The sequence below is a fragment of the Microplitis demolitor genome, chromosome 1 (genome assembly GCF_026212275.2).
Source record: "Microplitis demolitor isolate Queensland-Clemson2020A chromosome 1, iyMicDemo2.1a, whole genome shotgun sequence".
Classification (NCBI taxonomy): Eukaryota; Metazoa; Arthropoda; class Insecta; order Hymenoptera; family Braconidae; genus Microplitis; species Microplitis demolitor.
In genome coordinates, this window is record NC_068545.1 from 14,809,560 (window position 1) to 14,833,779 (window position 24,220).

Below are 24,220 nucleotides of genomic sequence, written 5' to 3' on the forward strand. Positions count from 1 at the left end.
AAATTTAATAACTATTTAATTTTTTCGTTCAATTAAATATAAATGTCTTTCAACTAGAAAATAAAAAGTAATTTTTCGAATTTTAAATTTCCCGAACGAGCGTGCTCGCAGCTTCGTTATGCATCGTCACGCTTTGGCAAGTTTCGGCGTCAGAACAGCTGATGTATAAAAAATAAGATCGAGTTAACGAGAAAATTAATTAACACTTAAATAATTTATAAATTACAGCTTGTAGGAACTTAAATAAGCGCTCATTTTATTCATTATTATTTTTCCTTTAAATTTTATGAAAGTTTTTTTTATCCGTGTGCTATAGTGTGTTCAATATTTGCGTTAAACCAGAATATCGACCATTTTGTTATAAAAAAAAAACACATTTGCAAAGCTTTATTTTGTTGGATTTTTTTGGTTGTCGTACTTTTAGCATATTCTAAATCATCCTGTCAAAAAATTAGTCGGCTAGGAATTTTCACCAGCAAAAATCCTTATCTCAACTAGACGATAATGTAACATTCGAATTAGATTAGTAGAATAATACGGTACAAGGAAATTATTATTTCAGTATATCTTTGTGACATATTTACTTTTTTTATTATATACCTTATTAATGATTAGGACAGAAAATTTAATTGTAGCATTCTCAAGGGAGTTTTACGTAAATCTGTATCTTCAGTCTTCAGTCAGTTTACATCATCAGTGCTGAACACGTCCGGGGTAAGATACTTTAAGTCTGTAGCAATGCAGTATAATCTTCGTTATGTAACTCTCTCTCTCTCTAAATTTAACAAGATTTTCTCCTTAATGTTAACAATCCTGCCTGTCACTACGTTTTTTTGCGCGTCCAATTAAAAAAAAAAATTACTAGCAGGCAATTCAAATCTTCCCATGTGCACCTATATCATTATATACAATAAAAACCTAACTTAAAAGTGGGTCGCATTTTTTTCTCCATACATTACGCATTTTGCTGTGCAGACCTGCGCACATAAGATACAAGTTTTGGTGTGGTGGGGACGACAGGATTTGTTAACATTACGGAATGGTCCGGGACAGAAGTGTTAACATTACGGAGATTTTACTGTATTTGCATCAGATGCATTAGCGCAGACTTGCTGCAGAATCGCGTAAGATAGCTGGACATGACTATCTTCTGCGTTGTTTCAGAAGCCGTCTATTCAGCATTAGTATAGCCAATTCAATGGTGTTCACTTGAGACATTCTGCAGCAACTCTGACTTAACATTGTTACATAGAACTTACACTGCTGAAAATATTTACTGCAGACTGTATCTACAGATTTCCGTAAGTTTATGAGCAGAATCTTAAACAAAGCTTAATAAAATCTTTGGCAAGTATACTTAGGAAATATATCTTCTTCAAACCTTGTTTAAATCTTACGTAAGAAGCTTGCAGAAGGTCATTCATCAAATAACTTGCTCAAGACAATGTTACGAGGGAACTAGTCAAATGAAAAAGATTAATGACAATGTCAAAGTAGACCCAAGTCAAAAGCAAGAAAGGGATTTGAGCCTCTAAATCCGACACGAGAACAAGGAGTTTGGTGTTATCTTTCTAGATTATAATGATTCTTACATGAAAACAGTGATTCAAACCTAAACTTCATAACTTTGTCCTATTTTACGAAGTTTAGGTTCAAATCATCTTTTTACAAAATAAAATTATCTTCCGGAGTTTAAATTTGTAGGGTGAGAAAGATTCTCATCGGATTGCGTACTATTGGTAAAGGAAAAGAAGGAAAAAAATTTGAAATTTGAAAATTCCACAAATTATTGTTCAGTGATGAATGTTTTATTGTAAGATTAAAAAAGATAACATCTAAATTATGAATAATAGTGGTTAAAGATATAAGAGTAGTGTTCGAATCGAATAGTACTAATCTTTGAAATATTAATATATTATACATAGTTAATTATTTTATGTGAACAATAAATACGAGTGATATACTGGGAAATGAAAACTGCCGAAGAATTCGTAAAAAACCTGAAAAATAATTTGTTAGCGCCGGGATTTGAAACCAAGACCGAACGAATATGAACCATGACCGCTGCCGCACTGCTCAAATGCTCAAGTTTAGTTAGAAATATCTTTATTTACTTAGAACGCAGCTATTATTGTAACAATAATATCATGCTAAAAAATTAAGATTATTCGAAATTATAAATTAAAAGTATGGTAGGCCTTGGAGGGTAAAATATATCTTTACAAAGGTGATTTACTTTTTCATATGCCACTTTTAGGATATCGAGAATTTAAATAATGTATTACATTCAGCAGCAAGTCCAACATTAAAAGAACTGAGGTTTTTGAGGCTCAACCTGCTTTTTTAATTTTGACTTGGGGATTGAAGTAATAAATAAACTATTTTAAATTATAATGTAATATGATACTAAAAAAGTAAGATCATCATCTATATTTAATCGTACTCGTAATGGTAAATCTCTTTTGGCTAATTGATGAACTCTGTAAAGGACTGCATCACTTCCGGTGTCTAGACTACCACTTTGACATGTTGCGTAAAATTCACTTCTAGAAGAGAGAGGCACGAATAGTTCGTGACCTTGAGAGTCAAGACATTGGGCGTACTGATCTCGCTCGGACAACCTTGAATTCTTCTTCTTTGAAGTATCACTCGTGGTTACTTCAGTAGTTATTGGCACTTTTCTAGTATCCTGAAATACTGCTGCCAAACGTAATACTTCACCTGCTCTTACTATTGTTTTTATATAATGAGCTCTCAAATTTCCATTTTCTAGAAATTAACACAAAATAAAAAAGTTCATTAATTTTACAGTAAAAACTATATCACAGATTTAAGTACAATAGTAATTATGTCTATAATTATTAAAACAATAGTTAAAAAGATTCAAAAGCGATGATATCAAGTTATAACATTTGCTTCAAGTATTGTGATATGGAAGTCGAATTATACAAAACTTATACAGTCATTTACTATAAACATGTTCATTGCAAACGTTTATATTGACTCGATTCTAAAATAGAATATTACATACACGGAAAGAATTTTTTGTTGAAAATTACTCTGCAATTTCGAGTAATCCTGGGCCAATACAAAAAATTAGTATTTTTTATTTCAACTTTTAATATTTTTCGTTGAAATATTAATATCACTAGACTATATTTTACTCTACTAAGATAAGTGCCCGGATGAAAATAACAGATATGGTCAAAATATACGTAAAAACAAATGATAAATATCAGAAAATATATATGGCGAATTTAACTATATTTTCTGATATACTTTTTTTTTTTATTAAAAGATATAATACTCATCATATACAAGTCCGTATATGTTTAGCATGTATAAATTATTCCAATTAAACTAGATTTAAGAGAACTCCAATTAAAATAGATCTAAGTTTTAATATACTTTTTAAATTGCAGTTGAAATTTTCAAAATTAATTAATTTGATGCGAATATATATACCCATATACATATATGTCGAAGTCTTTTCGCAAAATCCGTCATCCCATGAAAAACCTAAGTATTTACAGAAATGTCGAAGCTTAGTGAAAAATGATTATTTTCATAAAATGACCACTTGACTATGGCATATCGTGGTTAAAACCAAGTTACACAATCGGGCGCAGTTCATAGTTTGATGTTGCGTGTAATGCCTGTAAAGTGTCCAATGTTGTGTCATTAAAAAATACATCAATTAAAAAACAACTTTTTTATTCGTATTTAAAATATAATCAATATGAACACGTTTATTAAAATACATATCAATAACTTTGTTATTTTGTCAATTTACTTTATCTTATTTTGTCAATTTACTTTATTTTACTTATTATCACATGACCCACTTTTATGACACCTTGAATTGCATTAAAGCTTAGACTTAAAACACAAACATCTGTTAGTTTGATATTGATTTTTTGAAGGTTGACAAGAACATTTCACAAAGCCTTGTCCTTTAAACAAGGATTAAGCACCCACTGCTTCCCGAACTGAAACAAATGTATTAACTTCAACTTGTTCAACTTTGAAAAAAGTAGACGACGCTTTTTTTAGGTCACTCTTATTGAACCACGATTTGAACACTCCAGCTGTTGTTTCAACCCGATATACAACATTTTTGATGTCCGTAATTACGGGGACTATATTCTGTGGGTCTCCCGGACTTCTGTCAACTTTATCAACATTGACTAGTATACAGTCACCAACATTTATATCCGGCAATATTTTTTTTGTTACTGCTACCATGCTTTCAGCTTGTTTTTTCATACCATAATACAATTGAACTTGATTAGAATAAATAGTTACTCTTGAATTGCAGAAATAACACGATCCATTTTCCATACAAGACAAATGGATCGGCAGAGAACGAGTTTGACAATCGTCATTCTGGCTGTTAGATAAATATTCTTGACATATCACTCATTTCCGGCGTTTCAATTGTCTCAGCTTCGGTTTCGATTGTTATAGCTTCCGTAGAACTAATTGACTCATTGACTCGTGTATTATTATTTATATCACTTGATTCAGACGCGGCGTCAGACGAGTTTTACACCATTTTTAATTTTTACAAATCCTGTTCGGTAACTAACGATGATAGCATGTGCTGTGGGAGATTTGATGAAGCAAGGCCTACTTTTGAGTCACTGCCAAAAACTACTTTGTACGGGCTTCTTCCAATCACTCGATGCAAAGAATTATTCTTTTGCCACTGAACGAAGTAACAACCTGTCGCCCAAGAAGGTGACTCATTATCAACTATCCAAACGCGAATCATGTTCTCAACATCTTGATTGGCGCGTTCAACACTACCTTGACTTTGTGGATGACGGGGCTTACCATGAACAATGTGTAATTGTGGCCAACTAACTTTCAATTCTTCAATAATTTTATTGACAAATTCACGGCCGTTGTCACTTTGTAATATAGAAGGAGGACCAAATTGTGGAAAGATTTTGATGAGTTCGTCGGCGACAGCTGTAACTTGTTTTGCTTTCAAGGGTCGCAAACACAAATATTTAGTAGCGTGGTCCTGATAATTAAGTAGCCACTTATAATCACCATCTGGAATTGCCTGAAAATCGAATAAATCCACTTGTCCCCTTGTCATAAAACATTTTGTCAGAATTGGCTTAACTACAACTTTAGCAACTGTCTTGCTTTTTTTCAACTGGCATGTTTGACAAAACTAGAGAAATATTTCGACACAGGGCCGAGGAATAGAGCAGTTCTGTTTAATGACAGCCATCATCTTATCTCGCGATCCATATCCACAATTGATGTGGACATCAATTAATTTTTTAAAGATTTCCTCTTTTAGAGTAAGGTAAATTAGTTGATAGGCAGTACTTGATATTTTTACTACGTATGTTTTATCTTCTATAGTAACAATATCGTATTTATTCATCAAATAGTATTCACGGTGCGTTTTAGTAGTAGCTTTTTTAGCCAGAGCTTTAATCATTTCGTCAGCAATCTAAAAATCATAAATATATAAGAATCATTAATCATAAATAAATAAGAAATTATAAATAAAATAAATCAAATTTTCGTAAAGACTTAACCTCCAAAATATTAAATTATTTATTACCTCTTTCAATTGAGCTGATGTGTACGGTCGTTTGCTGGGTTGCTTCTCATAATACTCACGATCTTTTTCATTGAATATTCCTTTATTTACTAATATACACACCATTTTTATTTATTAATTTAACAAATACTTGATTAGGTTTGGATTATTGCACGTTTATTGCATAAGCTAGTCTTTTTGTGAAAAACACAAGCCTGTAATCCGTCAGATAACGTATATTATGATTTATCATCAAGCGCTAGAGTTCAATGATCATTTCACGAACTACCTAGGCAGGAAATGCAATATGAAAATTTTTCACTAAACGTCGACTTTCTGAAAGTGCCTGGGTTTTTCATTGAATAACGGATTTAGCGAAAAGACTACGGCATATACATACCCCGAATAAAATATATGCATAAATATAAAAAAGAAACTTTATGGTGCCATATATAATATAAATTATATATTACCATATGGTCGTACAAGAGATAAACAAAAGGAAATTGTAGCTCCAAGTGTCTACATTTTGGATCAGGACTTTAAAATTTTGGAGTGTCAGCGGTTTTTGAGTAATCTTAGAAAAACCAGCGATAAAAAAATTAAAAAATTTTTTTTATTTGTTTTTTTTTGGTCTACGGGCGTGGATAAAATTTTTGACGCTTGACCACTATGAGGATCGGATACCTTCGTTATTCAGCTTTAATTTCATTGTTTGTAGACCTTGATTCGTCCATTTCTCGCCGAGATATCGGTCTTCAAATGGAAAAGGATCATTTTGTCTTTGATTATCGATATCTCAGAAACCAATGATCGCACGGAAAGTTAATGGTGGGTTTCAAAACCTTGAATAAATGTCCTTCAACGATTACCCACTGCTTACTCGAAAAAAAATTTTTTTCCTATCGTCACATGAATTGAAAGCAACAAAATGCAACAAAAAAAGGGCTTTTGGGGGTTTTTTGAAAAATCAAGCGCTGAAACGAAAATATTGTGGGAATCGATAATGTTGAGTGAGCATTTTACAGTTCGATACGTCTACAAAAATCCTACAAACAGCCAAATTAATCCAACTAGCCGTTTTTTTTTTTATTTATTGCAAACAGTGCTTAGATTTTCAAAAAAAAAAATTTTTTTTTCGAATTTAATGGACGAGGGATGGTTTTGGCGTTGGTTTTGAAATTACCTAAAGCTATTCCAACAAAAAATTCCAATATCTCCACAAAAACCCTACAAAGAGCCAGATCAATCCAACCAGCCGTTTTTTTTAATTTACTCGATCGAATTTCTGAAAAAATTGAAGGATCATGGTTTTTGCTTTGAATAGCTGATAATCTTTAACAAATGAAAAAGCAAATTTTTTTCTGAGCTTTGTCCACATTTTGATTGTAGGCGGTACTTGAATTTCTAGAAAAAAAATTTTATTCCAAAAAGAAAAATTTTTCGAAAAAGTTTTTTTTTGGAATACTTTTATGAAATTTAAACACGTTTCCGCCGCTGCATCTTGTGATTTGACTGATTTCTCGTTCATTAAATTCGAAGAAAAATTTTTTTGAAAATTTAAGCACTGCCTGCAATAAAAATCTGTACAAATCTCAGAAGAAAATTTGTGTTCTTATTTTGTTAAAGATTAGAATCTTTTCAGAGCAAAAAACGTGATCCTTTAATTTTTTCAAAAATTTGATTGAGTGAATCAAAAACGGCTAGTTGGATTAATCCGGCTCTTTGTAGGGTTTTTGTGGACATATTGAACTGTAAAATACACACTCAACATTATCGATTCCCACAATATTTTCGTTTCAGCGCTTGATTTTTCAAAAAACCCCCAGAAGCCCTTTTTTTATTGCATTTTTTAATTCATGTGACGATAGGAAAAAAAATTTTTTTTCGAGTAAGCAATGGGTAATCGTTGAAGGACACTTATTCGAGTTTTTGAAATCCACCATTAACTTTCCGTGTGATCATTGGTTTCTGAGATATCGATAATCAAAGACAAAAGATCTTTTTCCATTTGAAGACCGACATCTGGGCGAGAAATGGACGAATCAAGGTCTATAAAGAATGAAATTAAAGCTGAATAACGAAGGTATCCGATCCTCATAGTGGTCGAGCGTCAAAAATTTTATCCACGCCCGTAGACCAAAAAAACAAATAAAAAAAATTTTTTAATTTTTTTATCGCCGGTTTTTCTAAGATTACTCAAAAACCGCTGACGCTACAAAACTTTAAAGTTCTGATCCAAAATGTAGACACTTGGAGCTACAATTTCTTTTTTTTTATCTCTTGTACGACCATTTCTCTCGAAGTTACGGCCTGTTGAAAATCACCCAAAAATTTGGAATTTTTTTTTACCCTTTAATTTTTTCCAGTAGTGTATAAAAAACATATAAGTTTCGTATATAGAATACATATATTTATTACTGTATATAACTTTATATTAAATCGACGAAAATCTCTATATGACTTTTTATAATATACAATATAATATATCATATATTGCTTTGTTGCAAACATATATGATTTTATATATTTTATCCATATAATGGTTTTCCATACGGGCACACTGTACAATGTAACGTCAATGTAGAGTCTACACTACCGTCACTTTAGTATAGTACAGTTACCTTTCCCAAAATAATTTTAATGTTGTGCCGTGAGCGCAGTTGCTGTTGGTTCAAACGTCTACGTTTACTTGCCACTATACGACAAAATACTTAAACCAAAATATTTCTTACCATTGAGTTGAGTACTTTTAATTCTTGACTAGAATCACAGATCATCTCGATTAAAAACTATTCCTAAAGAAAGAATATTTTACTCTTCGAACAATTAATTATATTTTGGGGCAAAATATTTACTTTTCTCACTTGAAGAAAATATTTTTTAATTCAAGAAACATTTTTTTAATATCAACTGAATAAAAAAAAATCTTATGCCAAGATGACTAAATTTAAGAAATTTTTTTTCTTGAACTGAGAAAATTTTCGTTTTCATTCAAAATTGCAAAAAATATTCTTGCGGCACGAAAATTTATTTGCGCCAAGGTATTCTTTTTTTTTTGTGTTTTAATCTGTAATCTAAAAATAAATGATTCAATGCACGATTAAATTTTTAAATTACAACGAAAATAATTATTTTTTTACTAAACTAGAAATATAATTGTTTAAATTTTGATAAAATAAACAGGAGTATTTTTTTCAATTCTAAAATAAAATTTTATTTTTGAAGTTGAGAATTTTTAATTTAAAAAATATCAGGTGTCAGCTAAGTTTAGGGTCATTCCTAAAAATTTCTAAATAATAATTTACTATTATTTAGCAAAATTAAATTATGTTAATTAATAAATAATTAGTGTTTTATGTAGAACGGGAAAGGAGCTTAGCTTCTCTCGGGTGTCCCATGACACACGCGTCTTTTTTAATTTTATTTCGAGAAAAGTTATTCAAGCAAACATTCATAGTAAATTCTAAACCCTGGTTAAAAATACTGATTGAAAAGAATTGAGAAGTGGTGACTCCATGCAAACTGTATATCTATATATACGAACAAAAGAATCGAAATTATTGAAAAGAATTCGAATTTCATCATTTTTGATTCTTTTCAATCAATATTTTTAAACAGGGAAGTCATGATGTATTATAGAATATACTATAGTACAATCCGAAAAGGTGCTTGTCAATCTGTCAAATGACAGAGAAATACTCGAACAAAATCGTGTTCAAATTTGGAATATAACAATTCTAAAATATCTTTTTTACTAGGGACACTACAAATGGGTGGGCGCAATCTCGTGGCGAGCACCGAACTACTCCCGCTGCTGCTGCCTAGGACCGGTGACTTTCCCCTTCTCCATATCGATCTTTTCTCCCGAGAAATTTTTTCTTTTGGCTTAAGCAACTTTTGTTTTCTTGGTCGGAGCATACAAAAATACTTGCGTGAAGAGAATAGTACTTGGTCCGAGAAATTTTATTCTCTTTAACTAAAAATATGCAATCCCAGACAGGAAAGTGCAATGGGCCCAGGCTTTACCCGAGTTTGGTTCAACTATGCAGAACTCTGAGTCAAGCTTGTTCCAGCCTTGGTAGAAGTCTGGAATGATAACATCATGCCAAGGCTTGTTGCCAGCCCTGACTCATGCTTGGTTGCCAGACTTGGCCCATGCATCGACAAAACAAATAAATTTCATTAAAAAAACAATTTTATTATCATTATCTTAACAAATCTTGTGATCATTAAAGTTTAAACTATTTAAGTGAGGTACACGACGTGAAAATAACGCGGTGAAAATTCTGCTGGGCTCTGGGCGCGAACTGCTGTCCTTCTGATCGCTAGGATCGAACGGTAGCTACTGGACAAACCTACTAATCTTGAACTCAAACTTTTGTATGTTGTACTTATTCATTTAACTACAACCACCTGGTTTTATGAAATATAAAGAGCAATTAAATTAATATTTTTAATTAAGAAAAAGAAAATAATTTCTTATATTATTATTTATATTGTAATTACATAATTTTTAGAAATAAAATTTATTAAATTCAATCGATTATTTATCAAGAACCGAAATGAATTATCTTGCTCTACCACCATTATTGAAAATAACATTTATTATAAAAATTAATGAGTTATTTCATACTTAAATTAATTTTTATAAGTAAAATTATAAAATTACGGTTGTTAATTGCAAATAATAACAAACTAAAAAATCTTTTAATTATTAGTTGTGAATAATTTTAATCGAAATGTTAAAATATTTATAACTAAGACATGTTTTAGTTCAAAAATAAATAATTATTAATTTAAAAAACCATAATAATAAGTTAATTGAATAATTAATAACAAAACCTGGGTTAGCCAATTCTGGCCCAAAGATGGATAACTATAGGTATAGCCGAACTTGGATGATCCTGCCTTGGCTCAAATCTGGGTTGCTATTGAATGATCAAGGCAGGGAACCTAATCTTGACCTAAGCTCGGGTAATCATCGGGCGGCCAAAGCTAAGTTACCCAGTCCTAGCTCAAACCTAGGTCGCCATTGAATGGCTAAGATAAGGAAATTCAGTCCTGGACCAGGCTCGGGTAATGATCGAAATGGCCAAGATTGAATAACCATTCTTGATCCAAGCATGGGCCAATATAGGCGTGCCCAGCCCCTAACCAGTAGCCAGCCAGGCCTATACTTTAACATTGGCTCAAAATATATATAGATATAATTTAACATGAGGTGGCTGGCTACTCGTTTGGGCTGGGAACTGGTACTCTTACCCGATGTATTATATATGTCACATATATAAAAATATATGTTACTTATATGAAATATACATTCCAACATATTTTTTTTTGCGCCGAAATATATTTAAGTTACATAAAAAGATATATATTTTGATAATTGTAAAATATATACCTACGTATATGCATAAGTATATTTAGACCTTTATATCCCACCAAAAACAGATTCTCTGTAAAAAATCGCGCCAAGTACACGTTCAACACTTTTTATGAATGGAAAAAATTTACATTACAAAAAGCTATAAAATCTTGAAAACATCAAGTAACTGGTAGCATTGAAAATCATGAGAAAAATCTCAATCAAAATATATAATAATAAAAAAAAATATGATCCGAATGTACTTGGTGTGCGTTTAAACAATAAATTTTCTTGTTATCGTCATTTGTCTGCAGCTTACTAAAATTCAAAATGAATCATAGAAATTGACTGTAAAATCAAGTGTGTAGTCAAAATTCACACACTTGCCGAAAAACATTGAAATGTGGTGAGCAAGCTATAGAAATTAAACACGCCGTTAAACGTGTATAAAATGACTACAAAAAAACTATAGTTTGCGTATGACAAACATAGGATATACTCCCATGTGTGTTAAAATAGTATATTTACTTATAGAGTGGATTTACAGCGAATTACTTTACTCAATGAAATCGTGATGCACACCAAGTACATTCGGATCATTTTTTTTTTTTTTTTATTATATATTTTGCTTGAGATTATTCTCATGATTTTTAATGCTACCAGTTACTTGGTGTTTTCAAGATTTCATAGCTTTTTGTAATGTAAATTATTTCCATTCATAAAAAGTGTTGAACGTGTACTTGGCGCGATTTTTTACAGAGGATCTGTTTTTGGTGGCATTTCCTTTTTTTTTTTTTGTAGAGCAAAGCAACTTTATATATTCTCTGAGAGCTCCATTGTTTTTTATATTTCTGAATAGAAACCGTTGATAAAATAATTATAAATTTTTGCACGACTCATGATGCGAAGCATAAGAGTGTACTTTACGATTGAAAAATTTTTTAATGTTACGAAATATTTACATGAAATAATCTTAGCCACTAAGAAATACGAGTTTTTTATTTTTTTATTTTGTCGTCCTACATCCATTGCAGATTGTGAGAAAATTGAATTCAAAGTTGTCAAAAAATTTTTGTCTAAGTCGCCCCATCTACGATCAAAAGTAGTGTAACATTTTGTCAAGTCGTCCAATCATTTTTAAGTTTAAAATAATTCTATTAGCTCACAGTTTAATCTTTATTAGCCAATAAGAGTACACTATAATTTACCGCATAAATTGAAATTAACTTTTAAGAAAGTATTATTGTAATTAATTTTTCTTGTAGCGAGAAATTATAGGATATTTTTAGGAAAAATTTGATGAAAAAATAATCTTAATCAATATAGTTATTACTTTTTTGCAAATTATCAACAATTATTTTTTACTTAAAAAGCAGTCATGATTAAGTTTTTAATTTGTAACGCGGTAAAATTTAATTTATCATCAAGGAAAATCGTGGTTTCCCACGGCTGGTCAGTTACCCGAGCCGAAACCCCAAATAAGTATCCGTTAGAGATTTTCGACTTGTCGCCGGATGCGCTAATTGAAGAAGCTTGGGCTTCTGTCCCAAAATTAATTAAGTGGGAAGACCATTTTCTGGAAGTTGCCGAAAACGGCCGAGCTGAAAATATATAACAACAGGACAGCAGCAAAATCGGGGAGAGTCGGTCGAGCCGACAAGCCTAACGGACGTCCATCTGCCGTGAGCCTTATCCAGAAGACCAGAAACCAAGGAAAGACCAAGGGAAGCTAGATAGACGCCAAGGGTATCATCGGGTGAACAAGCGCAAAGTTGAGTGTTAACATCGTAATGCTGTGTGTAAATCAATTCTCGGCAGGTAAGCCAGAATTTATGAATCATTAATTATAAATTAAAGAGGAAAATTTCTTGGCAGGAGGCCAGAAATTATAATAGTTATTAAATCATTGTTATATAATAAATCAATCGGTATTTAATAAGATAAAATCCAGTGCTGTGAAAATCGGGATAAAGATTGAGATTTTAATTAATTAAATTTGAGTAATAAGTTGATGTCCATAAATTGTTAAAAGAAATTAAAATTGAATGCGAAGAAAGAAAGAAAGACACGAAGTAGAGAGAGATAGACTGAGACGGGCGAAGTACTGAGAGATAGCGTCGGTCGCTCGAGTCAGTAAAATATATCAATTGATGGAAAAAATATTAAATACTGGGAAATTTTGTGAATTAAAGTAAATGATTATAAACAAAGGAAAAATTAATAGTCACTAAAATTAACTCTTAAAATCGGAATTCGTAATTAGGAAAATTTGAATTGTGTGTGTGTGTGTGTGAGTTAAGTCCAGTGGACAGTAAATTGATTAAATAAAACGTGTGGGTATGTGTGTGTGTGTGCGATATAAAATGATTTCAGGGGAATTTTCAATTAATTATTTTGAAATAATTAGGTCCAGGGGATCTGGCAAGTTGCCGATTTTATTTTAATATAGATCCAGGGGATCAGGCTGATGGCCATTATAAATAAAGTCCAGGGGACTAATTTTATTAAGATCCAGGGAATCAGGCAAGTTTCCAAAATTGTATAAGTCCACGGGACTCAATTTCATAAAGATCCAAGGGATCAGGCCAGTGGCCAATTAAATATTTTAATTCATAAAGTCCAGGAGACTAATTAATCAATGTAATAAAGTCCGGTGGACTCCGTAAGTTGATAAAATAATTATATGTAAAATAAAACCCGGTGGGTAAAATTGTTTTGTGATAAATAAAATTGTTAATTATGTTAATTAAAAGTATTGTGTAATAAATTTAATTCCTCATCCTTTCTCACTCTTATAAAATTGAACCCTGAAATTTTCTGAATTTAACATCTCCGGTTCTGGAAGGCCGAGTCTTATCTTCCAGTGGCGCCCTTATTAAAATCAATTAATAAAGGGGCCAAATTTGACAAGGTTGAAAATTACCCTGTTACAAATTTTGAAAATACTTTCGTGTTCATAACTTATCATTTAGTTATATAGTAGGATTCAATTCAAAGTTAAGTTGAGCGGGTAAATAAGGATAATTTAAAATTACCACTTTGTGGTGAATAATGTCACTTGCGTGTGACTAAAAACATTAAAAATATAAAAATATTTTAGTTTGTTTCTGCTCGCCAAACTAAGTTTCTGGTAAACTTACCATAGTATCAGATTCGCCAAGCAAACCTTTACTTAGCAGTAGTTTTCTTGAAATTCAACTTAGATAGCCACTGTTGCCGAGCAAGCTGCTTCAAATTTGCCATTCAATAGCAGCAGTAGAATTCGGGCAAATTGGGTGCCAAGTTGACAATCTACAGACAAAGTGGCTATCAGGGTAGACTCGTTTTTGGAAGACAAACCAAAAGACGGATTTGGCTATAGCTGCAAGAAAGTAGCTAAAGAACAATGTGTTCCTTAATTTGATACAAGTTAGTGGAAAAGTTCACGTCAACTCATTGAACACATCGTTTCTTGCATTCAACTTAACGTCAAACCCCGGGAGCATTTTTTTTTTGAGCTTGTAACCTCAATATCAACGTAACTTCTTAGTGAAGTAAATATTGCCCTGATAGCCATTGTGCCCGCAATTCGTCGTCAATTTGAAATTGTACTCAACTGAAACCTTCTGCTGAGCAAACTTTCCCTGATGGCAAAACTTTCAAAAAGTTTTGTCAAAAAGTTGGTGTCAATTAATTGTGATCAAATTGACGACAACCGTTGACTACAAGTTGTTACCAACTTTCCCAGAAAGTTGATGGCAATCTACTACTGCAACCTGTTGCCAAGTTCCTGATAAAAATGAAGACAACTTTCTGTTGACTAATGAAATGCTAACTTTCGCTACCAACTTTCTCAAAAGTTGGCGGCCAGGTGCCGTTAACTTATAGAAATACCAATTCTTGCGGCCAACTTGATGACACATTGCTGCAGTAGGTTGTCGCTAGCTTGCTGCCAGCTTGGCTATCAGGATTTGTTCAGCAACTCTGTCGATCTTGGTACCCTAATAGAACAGCCCTGATAGCACAGTTTGCTTTAGCGAAAGTATACTTTACAAAAGTTTTCTTGAATTTTTCGTCAAATGTCCGTGAACTTCAAACTTATCCATTTTTGATAACAATTTATATACAGCTTGCTATACAATTTGAAGTAAATTTACTACCTGAATTAGAATTCAAATTCACTTCAAAAGTTGACTAAAAAAAATTTGTCGTCAATTTTCAGGCAAATTTTTATATCAGGTTATTGTTAATTTGATTTGAAAAATTGCTAAGTATTTTTTACCCATGAAATTGTAGACATTTTTATGTATTATGACCGGGCAGCGTTGGTATACGACGTGAGAGTGTGGCTCTCTCGCTGTCTCTGTTTGAATTTGGTCTTTCTCTCTCTATCTCCTTACAGCCTGATTGCTGAGTTTGGCTGAGTTAGGCGCTAGACCACAAGTGATGACTTCGCGCAGCAGGTGACCGTAAATCGGTCATATGCACATAATTAGGTAGGGGTCATCGGACGTTGAGACTTGAGACAAATCTATCGGAGACGACACTCAAGTTCAAGTGTTCGTCGAGGCAATCACGCCGGAAAACGTGCTAGGCTGATTAAAAGAAAATTTAGTTGTTTTCTCGAAACTTTTCTATATATATATATATATATATATATATATATATATATGTACTGTTCGTGTGAGTTGGTTTAGAAAACCAGTTGGTAAATCTATTAAGTGCTGTGCCCAACGTCCTTACGTCGCCATCAGCCCAGGAATTTGAGAACAACCACAACCACCGAGGAAGGCCATCAGGGATTGAAGGATGAACCGTCGGCCCATTCCGTCTGTACGTCGTATATAAATTATCCAGATAAGATTTGATAATAATTACACATATATAAATTTTCAAATACTCTCTCTCTTCAACGCGACATTATTTTAATATTTAATAGTTAATCTATTTTTTGTCCAATGAAATTTACTCGCGAAATAAATTTATTATCGCTGGACACTCAATGAATTTGATTAAAATTTAATTTATAAGAAAAGGGGAATTTTGTAAATATTTGGGACTTGGTTAAATAAAAATTCATTATATGTAATAATTGAATTAACTCTCTAAATAAAATTATTGTCATCACCAGTGTCCTTAGAATAAGTTAAATTTCAGCCGCGTGTCCGGTCAAGACGAGTCGACCCATCTCTGAGATCTATTTCCCGCGTTCCAGAACCAACAATATAATAATTATAATTTATATTTATAATTAATAATCAATTATTTAATCGGGAAATTATTTAACGGTGGTTCGTGGCTACTGGACACGAAGTAGCCCAAGGGCCAACCATTATAGTATAAATTTGCTTATCTTTTGAAATGGTAAAAATTAACATTATCGACTTTTTTTTATAGTAAAAAGTCCCTGATAGCCAGCGTTTCTGATCAGAAAGTTGGTGTACTTGAGTTGCGACCAACTTGACAACAAGTTGTCGACAACTTTCAGCTTGTGTAACTGTTGACTACAAGTTGGCTACAAGTTGCTCAGAAACTTGGCGACAATCTACTGCCGCAACCTGTCACCTTTTTTCTCAGCAATTTGTAGACAAGTTATCGGCAACAGTTACACAAGCTGAAAGTTGTCAACAATTATAATAATATTAATGACAAAAAAGTAAAAAGTTTTGCAGTAAAACTTAAGTTGAATTTTATTTAATGCATGGAGAGCGAGCTGTCTCGTACAAAAATCGATGTATATCTAACTTAACACTACTAACTTAAATATGTAAGTACGAATTTCATAAGAGCAAAGAATGGGAAAAAGGGTGTACATTTAGCGGTAGTAACGAAAAATTCGGAAGTGATTGGTAATGCGGAAGGAAGAGAAGGGATAAGAAGCATTACGGAAAATGGGCATGAGCGCGGGTGTAGCGTAAGCAGGACGAAAGAGAAAGGGAATGACGTCACTAGACGTAGGAAATTTGGGAACGAAGAATGCCGAACTTAAGGGTCGCCAAGTATGGTAGGTTTTTAGAGAACAATAGGCAATAAAATTAAGAGGGTGAGCTTAAAAATACGACTACAATATTTCCAAATAATTAAAATACTATTTATAAAAAAAAAATCGGTCTGTCGGTTGACCCTGCGGGCCAGCCCCAAAACTTCCCGCTGTTTTCGACCTCAAAGAGCTCGAAAACATTAGTGTAGATATATTTTCGAGCTCTTCGAGCTCGAAAATGCTATCACATGCAATTGTTTTTTTATGATCTTTTCAAGCTCTAACAAGTTACCTGTTATGCTGAAGTTTGAAAATTTAAGAATCGAAAATCATCAATGAAGCGGTTTTTAAAATTTAGTTCCTGATTTTGTTCAGTAAAATAAGTGTATTGAGGCAGAAATCAATAAATAAATAAATTTTGACTCATGTAAGAAACAATAAAATATGAAATATCCGATAATAATATTAAAAACTACGTTTTATCGATTTTTTTGTTGATAATATGATTTAAACTAAAAACCAAGTTCGATGACATTATATGATCGAAAAAAACTATAAAAAAGATGAGTTGGTATGATATCAGGCACATTTTAGTACATTATATTATGATTTATCCGGAAAAAATAACATAAAATGTTATTTTTTTAACTTTTCAACGCCGATATCTTTTGAACTAATCAATCGATTTTGATAGTTGACGTGGCAATCGGCGAATTTTATTGAGTTCTAGAGCTGATTGAAATTTGAAATCATTCGCGTCAGTCGTTTCGAAAATATTTAGAAAAAACCGTTTTTCACCATTTCTTTCTCCCGCGATAACTCTCGAACGAATTATCCGATTTTGATGTTAGAGGTGGCAATCGACGCGTTTTATTGAGTACTAGAGCTGATTAGATTTTGAAGTCGATCGTATAAGTCGTTTCTGAGAAATCAATGAAAAACTAAAAAAAAATTTTTTTTTTTTCGTAATTCGCAAATATTTTCGAGTCTATTCAATCAAATAATCTGAAATTTCCAGGAAAGTTAAAGGCCAACAAGCTCTTTCGATTGCCACCTCAACCATCTAAATCGATTCATTAGTTCAAAAGTTACAAAGAGTTTACATACACACACACACACACACACACACACACACACACACACACACACACACACACACACACACACACACACACACACACACACACACACACACATACACACTCTCGGACATCATTCTGACTATTTTCAGAATAGCTTCCTAGGACCTCAAAGCGTCGACATCTGATGAAAACTCGATTTTCGAAAATCGGGGTGAAAACAATAACTTCCCGAAATTTTTGAAAATCGTCGATTTTCTTAGCGGGAAGTTAAAAAAGAGTCTAAGAGAGGCTTAGGATAAAATATTTTGTAACTCACAAATAAATATGTAAAAAAAAATCGGTCTGTCGGTTGACCCTGCGGGCCAGCCCCAAAACTTCCCGCTGTTTTCGACCTCAAAGAGCTCGAAAACATTAGTGCAGATATATTTTCGAGCTCTTCGAGCTCGAAAATGCTATCACATGCAATTGTTTTTTTACGATCTTTTCAAGCTCTAACAAGTTACGTATTATGCTGAAGTTTGAAAATTTAAGAATCGAAAATCATCAATGAAGCGGTTTTTAAAATTTAGTTCCTAATTTTGTTCAGTAAAATAAGTGTATTGAGGCAGAAATCAATGTCGGGGATCAAAATCAGGATTCAAGTAAGTTTTGACTCATGTAAGAAACAATAAAATATGAAATATCCGATAATAATATTAAAAACTACGTTTTATCGATTTTTTTGTTGATAATATGATTTAAACTAAAAACCAAGTTCGATGACATTATATGATCGAAAAAAACTATAAAAAAGATGAGTTGGTATGATATCAGGCACATTTTAGTACATTATATTATGATTTATCCGGAAAAAATAACATAAGATGTTATTTTTTTAACTTTTCAACGTCGATATCTTTTGAACTAATCAATCGATTTTGATAGTTGACGTGGCAATCGGCGAATTTTATTGAGTTCTAGAGCTGATTAAAATTTGAAATCATTCGCGTCAGTCGTTTCGAAAATATTTAGAAAAAACCGTTTTTCACCATTTCTTTCTCCCGCGATAACTCTCGAACGAATTATCCGATTTTGATGTTTGAGGTGGCAATCGACGCGTTTTATTGAGTACTAGAGCTGATTAGATTTTGAAGTCGATCGTATAAGTCGTTTCTGAGAAATCAATAAAAAACTAAAAAAAAATTTTTTTTTTTTCGTAATTCGCAAATATTTTCGAGTCTATTCAATCAAATAATCTGAAATTTTCAGGAAAGTTGAAGGCCAACAAGCTCTTTCGATTGCCACCTCAACCATCCAAATCGATTTATTAGTTAAAAAGTTACAAAGAGTTTACATACATACACAGACACACACACACACACACACACACACACACACACACACACACACACACACACACACACACACACACACACACACACACACACACACACACACACACACACACACACACACACACACACACACACACACACACACACACACACACACATACACACACTCGGACATCATTCTGAAAATAGTCAGAATAGCTTCCTAGGACCTCAAAACGTCGACATCTGATGAAAACTCGATTTTCGAAAATCGGGATGAAAACAATAACTTTCCTAAATTTTCGAAAATCGTCGATTTTTTTAGCCGGAAGTTAAAAAATACCTCTAAATTGAAGAAAAATTAACTGTAAATTTTCCTATTTAACTTTCGTGATCAAGTTGTCAGCATATTCGGACAGCAAATTTCCGGTAATTTCATTGTAAAATTATTTTCAATTTCAAGCTAAAGGAGTCATTAGGATAATTAATAGTTAACCCAAACTCGCCCATTCATTCGTCATGGATAAAATAATATTACGCATTAGGCCTCGTTGTTCGTGCATACGAGGCTGTGTCGGGTAATGGAAGTGCTCTCTAGTGTTGAAAAATCAAAACAGATTTTCAAAACTTCAATGTTGAGTCATTCACGCTCCTTCTTGAAACAATTTAGTCTAAGACGGTAATAAATAAACATAAATTATAGATGGAAAAAATTTCAAAAATCTCAAATTTTAAGGTATTATAGAATATGCTAACGTTTTTTATATTTTACAAGATAATATTTTACAAGTGAGACACAAATATTCAGAAAAAACAGAAATAAGCCGTGTTTTAATTTTAATTAAATAAAATATAATTCGTAATCATAAAACACCACTCTGACTCAAGAAAAGAGACAGGTAGGCTCGCGCTATACACTCACACATATACATGTGTGATGATCGTGTACTTGGCGCGAGATACTACCGTGTCTCTGGATAAGAATATAAAAGACAGATGCATACATATAAGTATATATGTATGCAAAGATAGGTGCGTACATATATGGCTACATACATCCCTTGCGACCTTAAACCCCCAAGAAAAAATTTTTATATATAATCATATAAAATTATATATAATTATATATAACTTGATTATATATAATCATATATGAAAAATGGCCAAATATAACCATATATAATTATATATATTTGTGTATAATTACATATAACTATATATAATTATATTTGACCATTTTTCATATATGATTATATATAATCGAGTTATATATAATTAAAAAATATTTAAAAAAAAAAAAAAAAAAATTAAATATCGAATTTTAGATTTGGTTATTACCGCGCGAACGCATTACAAATCCAGAAACAAGAGTTGATAGCAGTAAATGATGAAAAAATCCTGGACGTCTGCTGGGTTCGAACACGGCTGCTCTTGGCTGGTAATCCTGAACGTTGATCACTGGTCCACATCACGAAAGTTCAAGTCATGTGCTTAATTGATGTATTTAGAGTGAAATGCCGGCAAAGACAGAGTTCATAAGTTTTCGTGATGGATTTTTACAAAAACTCCATGAACTTATATGAAATTTTATAAAAACAATATTTGCCGGCCTCGATAATAATTATATAAAATTTTATTAAGTTCTTCAAATTTTTTAATTTTCTGTTGTGATGTGAAATTTAAAAAACTAATATACTATTTTAGGAAACATTAAATAATTTCACAAAATTATATGAAATTCAACCGATTTAAAAACTGAGTACTTTCAATTTTTGAATACCATGAAAAAAAAAAATTATTTTTTTTCTTGAAACACCCTAATGATTGTATACAATTATAAATGGGTATATGTATAAGATTATATATAATTATATATTATTATATTTAATAAAATTTTCTCGGAATAGTATTATATATAATCATATATAATTATATATAATTGTATACAATTATATATGTATATATATATATATATATAAGATTATATATAATTATATATGATTCTATATGAAAAAAATTTCTCGGAATACACGGAGAAAAAATTAAAGGAACTGTTCCTAGTACGTTTATGAAATATCATCCCATACCGTTATGGTAATGATTACTAGTCATTATGGGATATAGACCCATACTTTTTGGGAAGGTTTCCATAAATATGGTAACAATTCCTATCATTATGGTAACAGTTCCCATATCGCATATGAAAGAATCATGGTAATGATTACCATACTCATAGGAATAGTTCCCATAAGCAAATAGGAACCAATCCTATAACCACATTGTAACAGTTCCTATAATATTATGGTAACCATTCCCATAATATTATGGTAATCATTCCCACAATGTATGGAAATTATAACCATAATATTATGGGAATGGTTACCATAATATTACGGGAATGGTTACCATAATATTATGGGAATGGTTACCATAATATTATGGGAATGGTAACCATAATATTATAGGAACAGTTACCATAATATTATGGGAATGGTTACCATAATATTATGGGAATGGTTACCATAGTATTATGGGAATTATTACCATAATATTACGGGAATGGTTACCATTTTATTGTAATATAGTTTCACAAAAAGATCAAATATACAAAAAAAATGCTTATTACAAACAAAAATTATTATAATTTCTAAATATTATGGTATCTATACCCATAATATTATGGTAACCATTCCCATAATATTATGGTAACTGTTCCTATAATATTATGGTAACCATTCCCATAATATTATAGTATCCATTACCATAGGTACATAGTAACGATTACCATAATTCCATAGGAACTATTCCGATACCGTATGGGAATTATATCCATAATTATAGGAATGGTTACCATAATATATATGGGTGCCGTTCCTATAATCAACATTTCAAAAAAACCAGTTACCATGCAGTATGGGAACCATTCCCATAATATATTGTAACTGTTACTATAATTTTCTCTCCGTGTAGTATTATATATAATCACATACTATTATATATGACGCTACATATGACTTTCTCCGTTTAAATAATGTATTATATATGATCATATATAGTTATATATAATTATGTACGATTATATAAACATTTTTTCTCGGGCCCACTCTGGAAACACTCTGGAATCATAGTCAGAATGTAAACATTCTAAATCCAGTACGTTTCCAGAGTGGTTTTGTGCCCTTATCAGAGTGAAATCAAAGTGGTTTTAGAGTTAATCCAGAGTCGATCAAAGTGTTTTCAGAATGGATCCAACGCGAATCCAGAATGAAATCAAAGTGTTTTCAGAATGGACCCAAAATGAGTCCAGAATGGAATCAAAGTGTTTTCCAAATCGGCTCAAAGTGAGTGCAGGATGAAATCAGAGTGTTTTCAGAATGGGCCCAGAGTCGATAAAATTTAAATATTAAAGAATAAAATAAACTTGGTACTTTCTAAGCACATAAATCGATAATAATCTACAGAAAAAAAAATTGTATTTCAATTTTTTAATTAACTATTTTTTTGTTAATTAGATAATTTTTACTTATTAAAAGTTTACATAAAAATCCTGATTATTTCTAAATTAAAAACCTTGATTATTTTTAAATTAAAAACCACAGATTTTTTTTTATACTTCTTGGAGCTATTCTTGAAAGGGTTTAGAAAAGATCGCCGTTAGAAAAATAAAAAAATTTAGATTTTTTACTCCTTTATTAAACTAAAGTATTGAAAAATAAAAAACGAACATAGAGCAATCAAGAAAATTTATTTGTTTATTATTTTGTTGTTTTATTGCTAAAAGCTACATAATAATAATTTTAAAATAATTTTTACTTACATTGTTTAAATAATTGTTATAAACAAATGCATTGATAATAAGATTTAACAAATTTTTTTTTGAAAAAAAAAAAAAAAAACGCTTAATGGAAATTATGATTTTTAAGAAAAAAATCGTTTCTTAAAAAGATTTTTTTATTGCTAAACAGCGCATTTGCTACTTAACATTTTTTTTTTTCACTCAATATTAATATAAAGCAACCATAATTTTTTTTAAATCATCATTTATCATGTTCTATTATATTAAAAAAAAAAATTTTTTTTTATTCATTTATTATTTGTTTCTTAAGCAAACAATTAGTTATAAGCAAATAAATTTTTACGCAATATTTTTTTTTAAATACTGAAAACAACCATGCTTTTTTTTTTTTTTTTGTACAAAAACTTTTTTTTTCTTTTTTCTATAATTTTTTGAATTATTGTACACTTGGACATGTCGCTATCTCTCTGTTCTTCTTCATTGTTATTAAAATAACTTATTTAAGATACGACTACATTTCAAGTCTTTTTTATTCTCCATTAATCATTAAACAAGTTGAACGTTCAATCGAAGCTCTAACTCAATTGCTTCATGAATTATGAATAAAAGTAATATTTATGAATTCTTTGTAATAAATACAAAAAAATTGTTAATTAGCAAATTCGCTTTTTAGTAATAAAGAAAATTTTTTACGAAACGATTTTTTTCTTAAAAATCGTCATTTTCATTAAGCATTTTTTACCAAAAAAAAATTTTCATTTAATCTTATTAACAATGCATTTGTTTATAACGATTATTTAAACAATGCAAGTACAAATTTTTTGAAAATTATTGCTATGTAGCTTTTAGAAATAGAAAAACAAAATAATCTAAAAAATAAAAAAAAAATAAATTTTCTTGATTGCTTTATTTTTTAATGCTTTAGATTGTTAATAGAAAATTAAAAAATCGAAATGTTTTAATTTTTCGAACGGCGGTCTGTTCTGAACCCTTCCAAGAATAGCTGCAAGAAGTAAAAAAATCCGGCGTTTTTAGTTTAGAAATAATCAATTCAAAATTTATGATTAATTAATTTATTAATTAATTTATTATTTAATCAGTTAATTATTTAATCTGTTTTTGATCTGTTGTTTTAA

General features: G+C 31.1%; 1 protein-coding gene across 2 annotated transcripts in view; it reads right to left on the reverse strand.

Moving 5' to 3' along the window:
- LOC103578206 (uncharacterized) overlaps positions 1-24,220 on the reverse strand; it is a 165,651-nt gene that overhangs the window by 3,254 nt on the left and 138,177 nt on the right. For both annotated transcript variants that reach the window (XM_053740202.1, XM_053740199.1), the window contains exon 4: positions 2,444-2,769. In XM_053740202.1, coding sequence (XP_053596177.1) covers positions 2,444-2,769 — 326 coding nt within the window. The remainder of the gene's footprint in view (positions 1-2,443; positions 2,770-24,220) is intronic.